General features: G+C 40.6%; 1 protein-coding gene across 6 annotated transcripts in view; it reads left to right on the top strand.

The window, feature by feature from the left end:
* CHD7 (chromodomain helicase DNA binding protein 7) overlaps window positions 1–14,200 on the top strand; it is a 131,407-nt gene that overhangs the window by 78,384 nt on the left and 38,823 nt on the right. For all 6 annotated transcript variants that reach the window (XM_085052904.1, XM_085052903.1, XM_085052902.1 and 3 more), the window contains 3 exons: window positions 5,370–5,508; window positions 9,200–9,337; window positions 10,416–10,481. In XM_085052904.1, coding sequence (XP_084909030.1) covers window positions 5,370–5,508; window positions 9,200–9,337; window positions 10,416–10,481 — 343 coding nt within the window. The remainder of the gene's footprint in view (window positions 1–5,369; window positions 5,509–9,199; window positions 9,338–10,415; window positions 10,482–14,200) is intronic.

Genomic DNA, 14,200 nt, shown 5'->3' on the forward strand with positions numbered 1-14,200 from the left:
CTGTTCCTCCTGTGCCCGTCCCTGGAGGAGATGAGGACCACCTGTTTGAGAAGATCACACTGCAGCACAGCTGATATCTCTCCTGCTGCTTCCTATGAAACCCTAGAGAGTGGCCACCAATTATGGTGGCAGGAGCAGTAACTGTTTGCAAGGGCCAAATGGCAGCTATTTGCAGGAGCTCTTGCCTCGTCCCATCTCCTCAAAGCAGTGTGCTGTGCTTTGCAGGGCTGCTCGTATCTGCTTCCTCCCCTCCCTGTGGCAGGGAAAGCTCTTCATCCTTCCCACACACTGAGCAGCAGCCTGGGACACAGTGTAGGGCGAGTGGGTTGCTGCTTACAAAGGGAGTGCTAAACATGAGCATAATTACAGTTTTTAGAGGGAGGTGGAGAAGGGTTTTTTTGGCGCACAGTTTGGCTGTTTGTTGTATCGGAAAGGGGATGGCTCCTGAGCACGGAAGTGGGAAGAGGCTGCTGCGTGGGGGAGCAGTGTGGACAGCAGGACGCAGCACCCTGGGGAGCTGGAGGACAGGAAGAGAGGTCCCGAGGCAGTGGTGGTAGTTTCCACTCCCAAGGTCAGATCATCCTGAGCAAGGCAGGAAGGGGCTGCCTTTGGGAGAGAACAGGAAATCGTGTGAGATTTCCATGCATGAGGCCGTTCCTGTTCACACCTGTCCTCATCTCCCTTTTGAACCAGCCCAGCTGCTTGATATTTGCCTTTGCTTGCGCTGCAGGGCAGGCCTTGTAGGCTTCACTATTACCAAAGCTTTTTAGTAATTTGGCTGACTTTTCAGGCTGGAAAAAACCTTGTTGTCTATTGTTTTTCCAACTTCTGTGTTATACAAAAATGGATTTACAAAAAAGTTTTGATTACACTAAGAGCTTTAAAAAAATTGTTTTCCTTGGGTAGTGTAGTACAGTGTAAGTCTCACATCTCTGACATTTTGAGAAGGTGGGATTATTTTTCAATTGTTTTTATTCTCCACAGTGATTGTGTAAAGTTTGTCTAAACCAGGTTCCAATCATGAATCTGTTACAGGACAATGTTCCCAAATGGTAAAATAAAAATCACTAATCCATCTGACTTATTTTACATCATAGAATTAGAGAAAAAAACATCATCCAAGTCATGATAGTTGTCATAAATTATACTAATAAACAGATCTATCAGTTACTGAGATCAGGTGAAGTAGTTACACAGTGTAAACATATGGGCTAATTACTTCCCCTCCTAATCCTGCAAAGCATGCCATGATTTTTGGGTCATTTTTGAGTCAGATGGTTTGCCCCTGTAAGTTTCTGGAGTTTCATCTAGCTCCCTAGGTGGCTGCTGGGATGACATAAAACACTTCATCCAAGTTGGATAGGTTTCTCAAATTGTAAATCAAGCTCTCTTTTCACCTGTCCTACTTGCTGTTTTCCTCTTCAGTCTTTTTCTCTATTTTGTTTGCTCATTTAACCTTCTACAGGTTTTCTTCCTGCTGATCCCCTTTGGTCAGTATGGTGTGTAGTCCTTGACGCTAAGAGGATGAAACCAGAAAGTGGTATTTGACAGCTAGATTGTAAAACATCTAATCTGAAATGTCTGTATTTATATCGCTTGAACTGAGGGGCAAGTTTAACTGACAGTTTTGAAATACTTTAATGTTTTGTGTGTGGCAAATACTGGTCCAGTTTGTCCTAGATTTATAGTTCTTGTTTTGGGACCAGACACTTGTCTTGTCATTAGTGGCCCTTGGCTAAATTTTGCATTTGTGCATGTGTAAAAACAAATATGAGAGATAGTTATCTAAATGTGTGTGTTACAGTTTACCTTCCTAATCATGTGCACCCAGTGTTGAGCATTGACAAGGAGACCTAATGGCAGAGTGTCTGAGAACAGTCTGTAAGTACCTGCCTGTACTTCATGTGGAAAGGCAATTCTGTTCCAGGCTTATGCTGTTCCTCAATAGCCTGAGTGTGATCTGCTGTAAAGTGCAAAGGCTGAGTCAAAAGTGGGTACATTTAATCATCAGGAACAAATCACAGTGGCTCAGTGGGAAGATGAAGAAGAGTTGCTGACAATCCAAGGAAGCTGATGTTCCCACTGGCCGGGTGAAGCTCCTAAGTGTGTGATGCACTGGGAAGCAGTGTGTCCGCGCGTTCAGAGGGGTGGTGCTATTCTTCTGTTTCTACTTTACCTTTTTTTTTCCTCCCTTCAAAGAAATTGTAGCTGTGCATCTAAAGAGAGCAATTCTGTTGCTGAATTTTAGAACTTAAAATTCCCGGTGGAGCTGCACACGGGCTTTATCCTCCCCACGCTGGTGGCTCTTTCATGTGTGTGTTTATAACTGGCCTGGAAAGGGAATTGATTTGAAACTGTGTCCGAATTGCTTCGACCGCGTCTTCGTTCCCGAGAGCGCCTATGCACGCCGAGGCGCACGGCTCGGGGGTAGATACAGGTCATGAAATACTCATGGCTCGGAGAGGGAAAGGTCTCTCAGAGGCCAGAAGGGAACTCGTGTCGGGGCGGACCTGCCCGCAGCGCCGGGGTCTTTGTCTGCGCCCGGCCGGCCGGGAGCGCAGCGCGGTCGGTGGGTCGGCGGGCCCTCGTTAGCGCTGCCCGGCTTTTCAGCAGGCTGGTGTTTTATCCCGCCTAGCCCACACTATTCTTCCCGGGTTTAAGCCTGTTATTCACAGGCGGCCGTGCACCGGGGGCACGGCACGACGGCTGAGCTTTAATTGCGCGCCCCGCTCCGATTTACGGGGGTCAGGGGCGAAAGGCGCCGGGCCGTCAGCGCGCTTCACCTGGCGGCGATCTTCACCTTCCATTTAAACAAGTTGGAGAAACGCGCAAAGCGGAGCTTTTTTTGTTTGTTTGTTTTGTTTTGTTGCTGTTCGGTTTTCAGTTTCCCGTGTGTGTTTTTGGAAGCGGTTTGGCGGTGGCTCGATGAAAGCCGGTGTGTGTGCGGTGGGGGTTCCCGTGCCGCGGCCGCGCAGGTGCCGGGAGCGGGCGGGCGCTGATTGAGGGAAGCAGATGGCAGCGCTCGGTGGCCGCCGGCCAGCGGAGCAGGTGCTGGTCACGTGGCCGCGGGTTGCCGGGGCGACGCCAGCGCTCTCGGCGTGCGGATGAAAAGGCGAAGGGGGCCCCGCTTCAGCTGCGGCTTTTTGTGCCATTGGTGGCAGCCAGAGCGGAAACAAGCGCCGGCGGGGAGGGAGGGGAGCCCGCCGGGCACCGAGCGAGGGAAGGGAAGGGAAAGGAAGGGAGGGAGGGACGCGCGTTGCCCGGCCCCGCCGCCTCTCGGGGCTCGCCCTCTGCCCGCGCTCCTCCCGCCGTGCCAAACTCTGCCCCCGCTGTGCCCGCGCTCTTTCCGCCGTGTCAAGCTTTCCCCCCACCCACCCCCTTTTATTATTATTCTTTTTTTTAATTGTCACAGTTTGAGGTGGGGTTTTTTTGAGCTGTGTCGAGTCCTGTTAATTTCACAGGATCACAGGATTGTTAGGGTTGGAAGTGACCTCTGGAGATCATCTCATCTAAGCCCCCTGCCGAGGCAGGGTCACCTAGAGCAGGTGACACAGGAACGTGTTCAGGTGGATTTTGAAGGTCTCTAGAGAGGGAGACTCCATGATCTCACTGGGCAGCCTGTTCAGTGCTCTGCCACCCTCAGTGTAAGGAAGTTATTCCTCATGCTGAGGTGGAGCTTCTTTTTGTTTCTGGACATGAGTCTGGCATCATCCTCTTGACACCTAATACTGAGATATTTATATGCATTAATGAATCACAGAATTGTTAGGGTTGGAAGTGACTTCTGTAGATCATCTAGTCTTGGTCTTCTCTTTAAATAGGCCCAGCTCCTGCAGTCTCTCCTCGTAAGAGAGAGATGCTCCAGATCCCTAATCATCATGGTGCCCCTCCTCTGTATCCTTTCCACTAGCTTCTTTTCTTTGTTTTACTGAGGAGTCCAGAACTGGACACAGTACTCCAGATATGGCCTCACTGGGGCTGAGTAGAGACAATTTTGCAGTAATACAAATCTGTGTTCAAAATGCACAATCTTTTTATGTGTGGGGGTTTTTTTGTTTTTTTTTTCTTGGAAATCAGTGTTAGTTTAAGCATAGGCTGCAAGGAGAAAATAACACTGTAGCCAAATTGTTGCAGTCCTGAAGAGAAATGTGACTGTATTGGGAAATTTTAAATTACAACTCCGAAATACACTCTTGGTGGGCTAATGTGTGGATCACAATGAACAAACTTAAAGCTGATGTTTAAATGAGAAATTAGAGATGTGAGGATCATGAATAATAAAAAAAAAACCCAGGCAGCTCCCCAGGTAAGAAATTAAAGTGATGAGGATGCAGAAGCCATATAAAAGCAACTGATATAGCACTTGGTGACTTGTGCTTGCCGTGTGTCAGGTACCAGCACACAGCTCTGCTCTGCTGTCAGCTGTCTCAGCATCTTCCCTTAGCAAGCCCCTCACACTGGCAATGGGTTGCAGGGGGCTGACCACAAAACATTAGGAAAAATCCACCTCAGACTTAAATGCTACATGTGCTTAAAAATACTAACTTTTACCACCGATTTTCGTTGTCATTTAAATTTTCACCTCTACCATGCTGCAGATCATTTCAGTGTGTGATTTGGTGATGGTGTATTTAAAGCTGCATTTTGATACGTACATCACCCATTTTCAAACCTTTGAATGCAGCTGGAGAAATGCAGTCCCAGGTGATGAACATTTTCATGGGGGAGGAAGGGGAGGAACAATCACCAAAGCAGTTCCGTACTGTCAGTGGATATAGCTTTCTAGCATTGTGTAGATGCTGAGATGCTACCTGGGTGTCTTTTCCCCCCTGTACAAGCTGCAGTTGCACGCATTGAGGCTGTATGGGTGCCCTCAGCACTGACAATAAACTGCATTTCCTGCTTGGAAATAGCAGGGATTGTAGAAAAAGATGAATTCAGTCCTTTGTTTTGGTAACGCTTACTCTGGTTCTGCTTACCTGGTTCTGGTCTGCACAGTTAATATAAGACAAGCACATGCATAATCCAGTTTCTCTTCTCATGTGTCAGGTTGTCCAAACAGCACTTTCAGAAAGTGCAGATTCTGAAGAGAGCAGCTCTTCCTTTCCCATCTCATTTTTAGTTTCTTGTTGAGTACAAATCGAGTGTCGCTGTCTAAGGTCTTGAAGGAAAGAAGCGAGGTGTCTGTTGTTAAGGAATGTGTAGTGATGGCCCATGCATCATTGATTTTGCAGTTTCGTTGAAATATTTAAGAAAGGCAGCTGAAAATAACGAAATCACTTAAAAATCTCACTGTTCAACTGTTTTGTTAAGCACCTCTTGCTTATATTATTCTACAAATACTGATTAAAAATATAACTCTGTTTTAGTAACAAGAAGCAAGATTCAGAAACCAGTGCTGCGAAGAAAAAGGTTAACAAGGGAAAGGAAGGTTCTGAAAACTCAGATTTGGATAAAACTCCACCACCATCACCTCATCCTGAAGATGAAGATGATCCAGGGGTTCAGGTAAGGCTATTGTTGAAGTTCAATGTAGGCTTTGACAACTCAGAAGCATAAAACAATAGTTCTCATGGTCTTCGTTACAGAGAGACAGTTATTTGGATAATTTCTGTGTTGTTTACAAAGAAGGTGAGAAATGAAAATCACCATGGTGAATATTTTACAAACAAGTGTTTTTCATCATAATTTTGCTTTACAATCTTGTTCCTTGCAGATGTGTCTACAATGCTGCTGAGTTTTCACACATTCTTTCTGATTGCTGTTGCAGTTATGATGCTGAGTGTTCTGTTCTGTAGATTTACTGCTCCATTGCAAGGTCTTGCTTATAAGCTTGGTGTTTGTTCTTGCATTGGCTTTGCAAACCTGAAATCAAGACAGAGATATGACAAAGCAGAGTGTTGGAAATGTGCATGTCAGGGACTTGCAGCTACACTGCTTTTGTGGATGAAGGGCTTTTTCTATAGGGCTACTTGTCATGGGCTAACACTGATTAATTTCTCTTGACTGCTGCACACCTATCACCTTCTGTCCAAATTTTGTTTCATTTGTAGAGCAAATCTGGAAATAGAGTAGCATATATGACAAGTTTTGTGTGCTCTGTCATTAGAGCAAAATTCTGTCCAAATTTTGTTTCATTTGTAGAGCAAATCTGGAAATAGAGTAGCATATATGACAAATTTTGTGTGCTCTGTCATTAGACATGGTAAGAAGTGGTCTGTGGCTAGCACAGACCTTTCCCGTGAGAATTCTTTCTCTCTTCTTCTTGTGTTTTATAAACAAGGATAAAGTTTGGATGTTATTAAAACAGTTTCTCAAGATGTGGACAGTTCAGGCCTGGCCAATGGGCCACAGAGGAGGTTTCAAACTGACCAATCTGGGTGACCTTTAAAAGTCTATAGAAGTTGGAATTAATTAATAAAATACCTCTTTATGCCACACTGAGAACCTGGACTTCTTCTCTCTGCTAGCGACAGTGGTCAGCTCCTGGCTTGCTTCTGCTGGCAGTGGTTTAGAGTGTGCACTGAAAATAAGGATTCACTCATGAAGAGATGGGGACAGTATTAGATTCCTAAGTAGTCATGCCAATGTACTGCATTTGTCAAATATTTGCACGTCAACTGTGGATGTGTTGCTTCTGATTATGAGGGATGTTCAGACTGATGGTCAATTGGGAATTGTCAAAGTAGCCTGGTGAAGACTTTGGCAAACAGTTGTCCTACACAAGCATGGTTTATACCTTTTCTCCCACTATTTTCAAGAAGAATGTAGTAAATAATTAAATGTGAGCAATCTGGCATATTCTGGTTAAAAACAAAAGCAGCAGCGGAAGAGCGTGTTCTTTCTGATTCATTCAAACTGTGTATTCAGGATTAGAGAAGTTGAATTATGCCATGCAGATGTTAAAATGTTTGAAGAATTAAATTTTCTGTCTTGTGCTGCAAGTCTCTCTCAGCCTGATTGATGGCATTGGCAAAAGTTGAAGAAACTTTGGAGCTGATGGTTTTTTTGGGTTAATTTGTAGGTGATCATATTCTGTTTGCAATTCAACATCTCCGTGTGGTTTGCTTGTTTGCAGTCTAATGGAACAAAAACTTTCTCTTTGTTAAACACAATTGGGTGATAAATATTATGTTTGGGGTTTGTTTGCTTGTTTGTTTGTTTGGGTTTTTTTTTTGTAAATAGAAGTGCTAGGGTACTTGCATATTTTTTAAGTTAAATGTAACAAAGTATTTCAGGTAACTTTTTGTTTTCTTAGTACTTTCTTGTACTGTGCATGCTATACTGCACCCACACTTCTTTGCATGTACTTAGGGTTCCAACAATGTTTACTAGGATAGCTGCAGTTAATAAACTTGTCATGCATTTCTCAGCCAAGATTGATGTTACTCAGTTCTCTAAAACACAGTTGTGTTTTTAGAGTTAAATATTGAGCTTTCTGTAGTGATATTATGTAGTAATGCACAAAGAGATGCATTGTTTTCTTTAAAGAGGAAAAATACTTGCCTTTTAGTGTTGTCATGCAGATTTTTTTATATTCCATTATCAAGCTTATTACTCACCTTTCTACCTATAGATCAGTTAATGCGTTAAAGATAATCTGATGCAGGTAAACATCTGCGCAGTTTCTGACAACAGTACATAATTGCAAAACCTCATACAAATGTAAGAGGAAACAGGAAGTTCAAGTAAAAAAAATCAAATAAAGGCTACCATTATGTTTTAGGTATTCTTTCTATTAGGGAAATGGAAGAAGAGATTTTTGGCACCAAAAGTAGTGGTAAGATTTACCTACAGAGTCAGAAGAAAATTGGTATTTTCCCATCACTGATCATGTAAATTGAGATGCAAATTTGTCAAGTGTTATCTATTTTGAAGTATAAAAATACTGTTTTTTGGAAACCCCCATAAGTTACTGCGTAGAAGCCACATCACCATTGTTTAAAAGAGTGATGTAAGCTTAACCTTTGCTCAAAATTTTCATTTCCAGTTAAATAAATAATTTCTAATTTTGTGAAGTGCATCAGGTATTTATGCTTTAAAAAGCATGATTAACTATATAAAAGTAAATATTTGACTTTGTCTGTGTAAATTGAAAGACTCACGAGCATAGGTTTGTTAAGCTACATGAGTATTTGCATGTACCAGTGAAGATTTGTGGTAGCTGAGAAAGATGTATAAGTAGTGTAAAATGTATAAATAAATAGTGTATCAAGTCATTAAGGTGGGATTTTTTAACAGTTTATATTCAACATAATTTTAATATATACATTACTCCATTGAGATATTTGATGCTCAGTTGACAGTTTCCTTCAACAACATATGCTTACAGCTTTTCAAAATATATAACCTGATGCAGACTATCTGGGAAGTTGAATTTTATTGTTGTAAAAAACAATACCTGGCACTGAGTATTAAGTTGCAAATTCTGTCAAATGCACGCTTGTGTATTTTACAGATTGTTTTGTGCAGGTTTGCTGAAGCTTTCTCTCATCCTGGTGGTGAGGGTATGGGAACACAGAAATCATGTTTTCAATTTGGGGTGGTTCAGGTTTTCCATTCTCCTCTGTTAGTTTGGGGTCTTTCCCCATGCTGTGCTGCAGGATGCCTTTCCAAACAGTGCTGGGTCAGTGAAGTGAGGAAATCGTATTTCATTGTGTTTCCCCTACAAGATAATCCCGGTACAACTGGGCGGATGGCGAGAGGAAGAAAGTGTGTTGTCACTGCTTAGCAACACAGTGGGCCATGCTGTGGAAAGGTGGTGTTTGGCTCCTGCATTGGCCATCTGTCAAAGTTTGTTATTGATGTGAATGGAGAGGTGCAACTTCTTGGGTTTTAATTGCTTTCTGAGATAGGCTTTCTAATTTTCTAATGTTGTTTTAGTAATGTTAAAAAAAGTGAAAAAAATGCCCCCCCACTTTTCTGACCTGGAACAAGCAGAAAGTAGATTTTTGTTTGTGGTTGCATTTTTGTTTCATTTTGGGTTTTTGTTGTGTTTTGCTTACAGAATTTAAGAACAGCTAACAGGTAGGAATTCAGAACAGTAGTGTCCTGAGTCCACTATTCCTACCAGGGTGCTGTAGAAATTATAGCGTTTGCTGTACACTAGTGTATTTGAGAAACACAGACAAGTTTCCTCACTTATTCTGCTGCTTATCAGTTTTTTTCCTCATGAAAAATATTAATGCTTTCTATCCAGAAGCGACGCTCCAGCAGGCAGGTGAAGAGGAAGCGTTATACTGAAGACCTGGAGTTCAAGATTTCAGATGAGGAGGCTGATGATGCTGATGCTGCTGGAAGAGATTCTCCTTCAAATACTTCTCAGTCAGAGCAACAGGTCAGACATGAACAGACTGGAAAGGTGGCCATAACTGCAGCATTCAAAGTTCAAATATGGGCCCTTTTCATGAATGGTATTCATACATGGCTGACACAGTGTGCCAGAAGGCATTAGTTTTTACATTCTTAAAGAATATATCAACTCATGGCTTTGTTTGCAAGCTGATGATATGCAGCTTGAAAATTGAAGCTAAGTTCTTTGAAATTAGTGGTCCCTACCTAAAGGAAACCTGAACTCTACTGCTAGAAGTCTTGAATTTACTTCTGTGAATTCAGTGGTCTGGCTTCTGTGACTTTAATAAACCACTCAAGCTTGTCCCCTGCTGCTAGGCACCATAAGAACTCCTTTATGAAATTACTGCCTTGTAGTACCCAGCAGGGTACACTTTATTCTCTGTGCAATGTAAATGATGGATAAAATAGTTTGAATAAGATGAGGGGTAATACTGTAGGAATGACTGTTGTAACAATCTCATTGTTTTGTAGTGCTTTTTCAAAGAACTACTTCATTTAACTGATGACCTATTGGAGAATATATACATGTTCTTTGGTATTTCATTTGGCAATTTGTTAAGCCTTGTGAAATACTGTATGTGATCTCCATTGTTAATTGTGTCTTATCAGAAAGAGATTTTGGATGGTTTGCCTCCTGTTGTAATAGTGAATTAATGTTATAGAGAATTGCAGTCAGTTTTGAGAGCGATCGTGGGGACACCTGCACAGCCAGCTAGAGTTTCTGAACATCATCTGCTGTTTAGACTGTATGGTGCAGAAAGCAGGTATTATTTTAGGAGAGGGGAGCTGCTCATGTTTTTACATCCATTTATCTGTGCATGTCAGCCTTAATTGAGAGAGCTGGAGTTGCATTAGGTCTTAAAAATGGGCTCAAATAAGTATCCTTCCATCCTTTATTATGGTATTAAATCTTTTTGAATCCTCAAAGTTCTCATGCTAGGGGGAGAATGTCCTCTTGGTATTAAGCTCCTGTTACAAAAAATTATTTAGAGGTTTTTTAATAAAGGAAGTCTTTAACAAAGATGCACTCCCATAACTCTTGTATGCTATTTATGATGTAGGAATCTGCTGATGCTGAAGGTCCTGTTGTGGAGAAAATCATGAGTAGCCGTTTAGTCAAGAAAAAGGTAAAACAAATTTCTTTCCTCCATATTTTTAAATAGACTAAGCATATTTCTGCTGAAACCCTTATTAAGTTCTTAAAATACCTCAGATATTCCCAATTAAAAAACTGTTCTGTTGAATAGAGGAGGTTCTCTGAAAGTGTATTTAGTTCATATGCAATATGTTTTTCAATAGACATACACAAAACAGATTGTTTAATCTTTTACTCATTTCTTGCTTTTTTGGATGAAAAATTAGTTTTTTGCAAATATACATGCCTGGGTGGAATCTGTGGTGCTTTTCACTTCAAAGTGATATTCCATAGCAGTTTGAGGAATGAGAGAACTCCCCTGTATCCCAAATTTCTGCCTTTTCTAGAAAACAGAAACCCTTGTCCATAATTTTTGTTCTTTTGATGGCAGTTGTGCTTAGCAGCTGAAATAGATTTACATGTGACCAAGTATGATACAGGTGACAAATATCTTCCTTATCACTATGCTAAGATGGTGAAAGGAACAGTCAAGTTCAGTGTGGTTCCCTTATAATTCTACCCTGGTTCCTAGTTACGTTTTTATTTTGCTTGCAGGTTTTTCTAATGTGCTTCACAACTTGATTGGCCTTTACACTTCCCAAGTTTTAGAACTCTGAGAAAGAAGTAGAAAAGAACTTACTTTGAAAAGGCCATGATAATATTTATAGACTCTTTTGTGGAGCTAATTCTCTGACTTGTACTACAGTTGTTCAGAAAACTGTCTGACTTACACAGATACGACATCATGTTGATCTTAGTTAACCAGAAATTCATCTTTTCCTCAGTGTTAATTTTCAAATTGGACAAGGGAAAATTGCCTTTATTCATGGATATTTTCCCCCCAAATGTTGTGGTGGTTTGGGGCTTTTTTTTGGATTTTTGTTTGATTTTCTGGGGCAGAGTGGGGGGTGTGTGTTCAATTTTATTCCTACTATCCTAGCATCGTTACCAGTTTTGCAAATCTACGTTCATTCAACATTATGAGTGCCTGTGATTCAGTCTGACCTGTTTATGCACACAGCAGAAAACTTCTAAGGCTTTTTGGAGGTTTTTTTTCTGGTTATTTTGTTTGTTTGTTTGTTTGTTTTTTTTGTTTTGTTTGTTTGTTATTGGGTTTGGTTTTGGTTTTTTTTTAAGTCTGGAGCTATATTTTGTGTTTCAAACCATTGACTTATTTTTCAGATAAACTGGAGGTAATATAAAATGAGTATTTAGTTGTCCTGATGGTCTACTAGGCAGGAGAGGAGAATGTGGTCCTTTCATAAATGTCTTTACATGGGAAGCTGTTTTTCACCAATTATTCTTCCCTTCTTCCTCTCCCCTGCAAACAAAGGTGTGATTACTCATGGGGAGTGTGTATTTTGCTGCAGTTTGTGGGAAGTGGTTGGTCTGCTGCCTACATGTCTTTGATTGCAAGCTCTGCTGGAGGCAAGCTCTATTTTGAGCTTTTTCTTTAATGTTTTTTATGGATTGTATTTGCAGGTTTGAGGGGTGTCTCTTCTTTCCCTGCTCTTCTCCCCAACTCTCTTCTCCAAATTAAAAAAAAAATGGATTTCAGGATGTTAATATTTAACATCTGAAGTGTCCAACTGTGCTTTTATTAAAGGTCTTTTACACTCTTACTAACGTCATCAAAACCCTGGTTGTTAGATTACTAATCAAAGTAAAATTGCTGCGATCAGGACCAGTGCATAAAATAAACATGAGGAGAGGCTTCACTAGGAAACCTTTCAGTGGATTCGGGTGTAACAAAGATGTTGCATTCAAGTAAAGGACATAAGATAATGAATACTCTTTTGGTGCAATATTCTTATCATAAAATCATGCTGAATTTCTGAGAAATAGCCTTAGTCTAGTTCTGGAGTTACCAGATAGGATGCAGCATTGTACTTGCAGCCATTTTTGAAACATACAGAGTAAAAGGTAGAGCTGAGTTCATTTTTGAAGTAAAAAAAGCAGTGTTTTTCCCAGTTGTTCTTAACATGAAATGTTGAATTCCTTTGATTACTCTTTCTTCTTGCAGAAAACATTAAATATGTGTTTCACTCTCTTTTCAAACCTGATGTCTTAAGTTTGTATGTTGAAATTTTTCATTCAGTCCCCTTTGAATTTCTGCTTCTTAACTTTGAAAAGGAGTAGCTAGAACTAATTTGGTTCCAGCACAAATAGCACATATTATGGAAAGACAGGGAGTTTATAGAACTTTGTGCCTGTGTGTTACACATGTGAATGTCTCTTTTCCTACTAGCACATGTGAGAATTAGAACTAATTGGAATATTTACAATACCTACATCTCTTCCTCAAACTGATCAGTTTACAATTTAGTGCTATGTATCAATTGAAGTGATTTGGTTTTGTGTGTTGCTTTGCATCTGTTATTAATATGTGTTCTGTCTTCTGTTTTTCTGGTAGTTGATAATTGTGGTGGTTTGGGGTTTTCTCTTGGTTTGTTGTTTTCTTAGGTTATTTGGTTGGTTGGTTGTTTTTTTCCGCAGCTTTTGTCTCTATGCCTGAGTGGCTTACTCAACTTTTGCGTTAGCAATGTTACTGTATCACCTTTGTGGCAATAGCATGCAAGATTATGTCCTTTTAAGTATTTGCTTGAATGAGGGGGTCATTTATTTCTTCAATTATCTGCAGAGACTGTGAATCAGGTGCTGCTCACACCTGGAAGTGATAATTTGAAGTGTCCTGCATTGCCCAAGCTTGCCGTGTGTTATTTTAGGATGTCTGTGTAATCAGTTTGGGGGGAATTTTGCATAAATGTTCTATCTCACCTTTTTACCTGGCTAATGTAAATGTACATGTAGTGGGGGGTGCACAGTGACATCAGAGGCATAAGCTGCTGTTCCATATACCCTAAACTGATGTACTGTTAACCTCTGCTTGAGTGCTGGGAGTTTTAATTTGATTAGATTTTTGGAGGAGGGCATAAGTGTTTGTTAAATGCCAGACTAAGATTTTAAAAATATTTTTTCTGAAATACTTTTTGCTTAGGTGAATCATTGATACAGTTTCATAGAACATCTAATAACATAGACCAGTTATTACCTATTAGACAATACAAAAGTGTGTTTTACTCATGAGAGTTACAGGATTTATCAAGATCTGCATAGTAAATTATTGTTATTAAGTTGGCAGCTGACAGAAAATATGCTTGACTGAAATGCTGTGGAGAGGAGTGAAGTTAGTTAATATGAAACCTCTATGTAAAGGTGTTTAATGATGTTGTCATTGTAATACTGATGGATCTCAAAGGATTCTGGTTTAAAACTAATCAGAGACTTGGCAGTAATACATTTTAGAAAAGAAAAGAAGTTAAAATTAGGGTTGACTTCCTAAAGACTAATTTTGCCTCAAGGCAGTGAATAGGTTCAGATTATGTGATCTTCAGCTTCTTTTTTCAAGGTAGTTTTGATCTCTAAATATTAATATCATCTTGAGAAAGACTCTTTCAAATTTTTTGTCTAAAAAAATCTTGATGGTCTTCAGATTCCTTCAGTGGTGTCTTTTTAAGTGTCAGAGAAGTTTCTTCCCTGTGTTTAGGGTTAGAGGATAATTTGGACATCTTATCTTCTTCTGTCGAAGATTCGAGAAGATCAAGAAGTAGCTCCAGGAATATCTTATCTTCTTACATTTCTTTAGGGAGAAATAGGTGGAATCTGGTGTTGCTTCTCTCTAGGAAGAAACACAAGCAGACTGTACTGGAT

This window comes from Lichenostomus cassidix, chromosome 2, assembly GCF_008360975.1.
Source record: "Lichenostomus cassidix isolate B80296 chromosome 2, HeHo_3.0, whole genome shotgun sequence".
NCBI lineage: Eukaryota > Metazoa > Chordata > Aves > Passeriformes > Meliphagidae > Lichenostomus > Lichenostomus cassidix.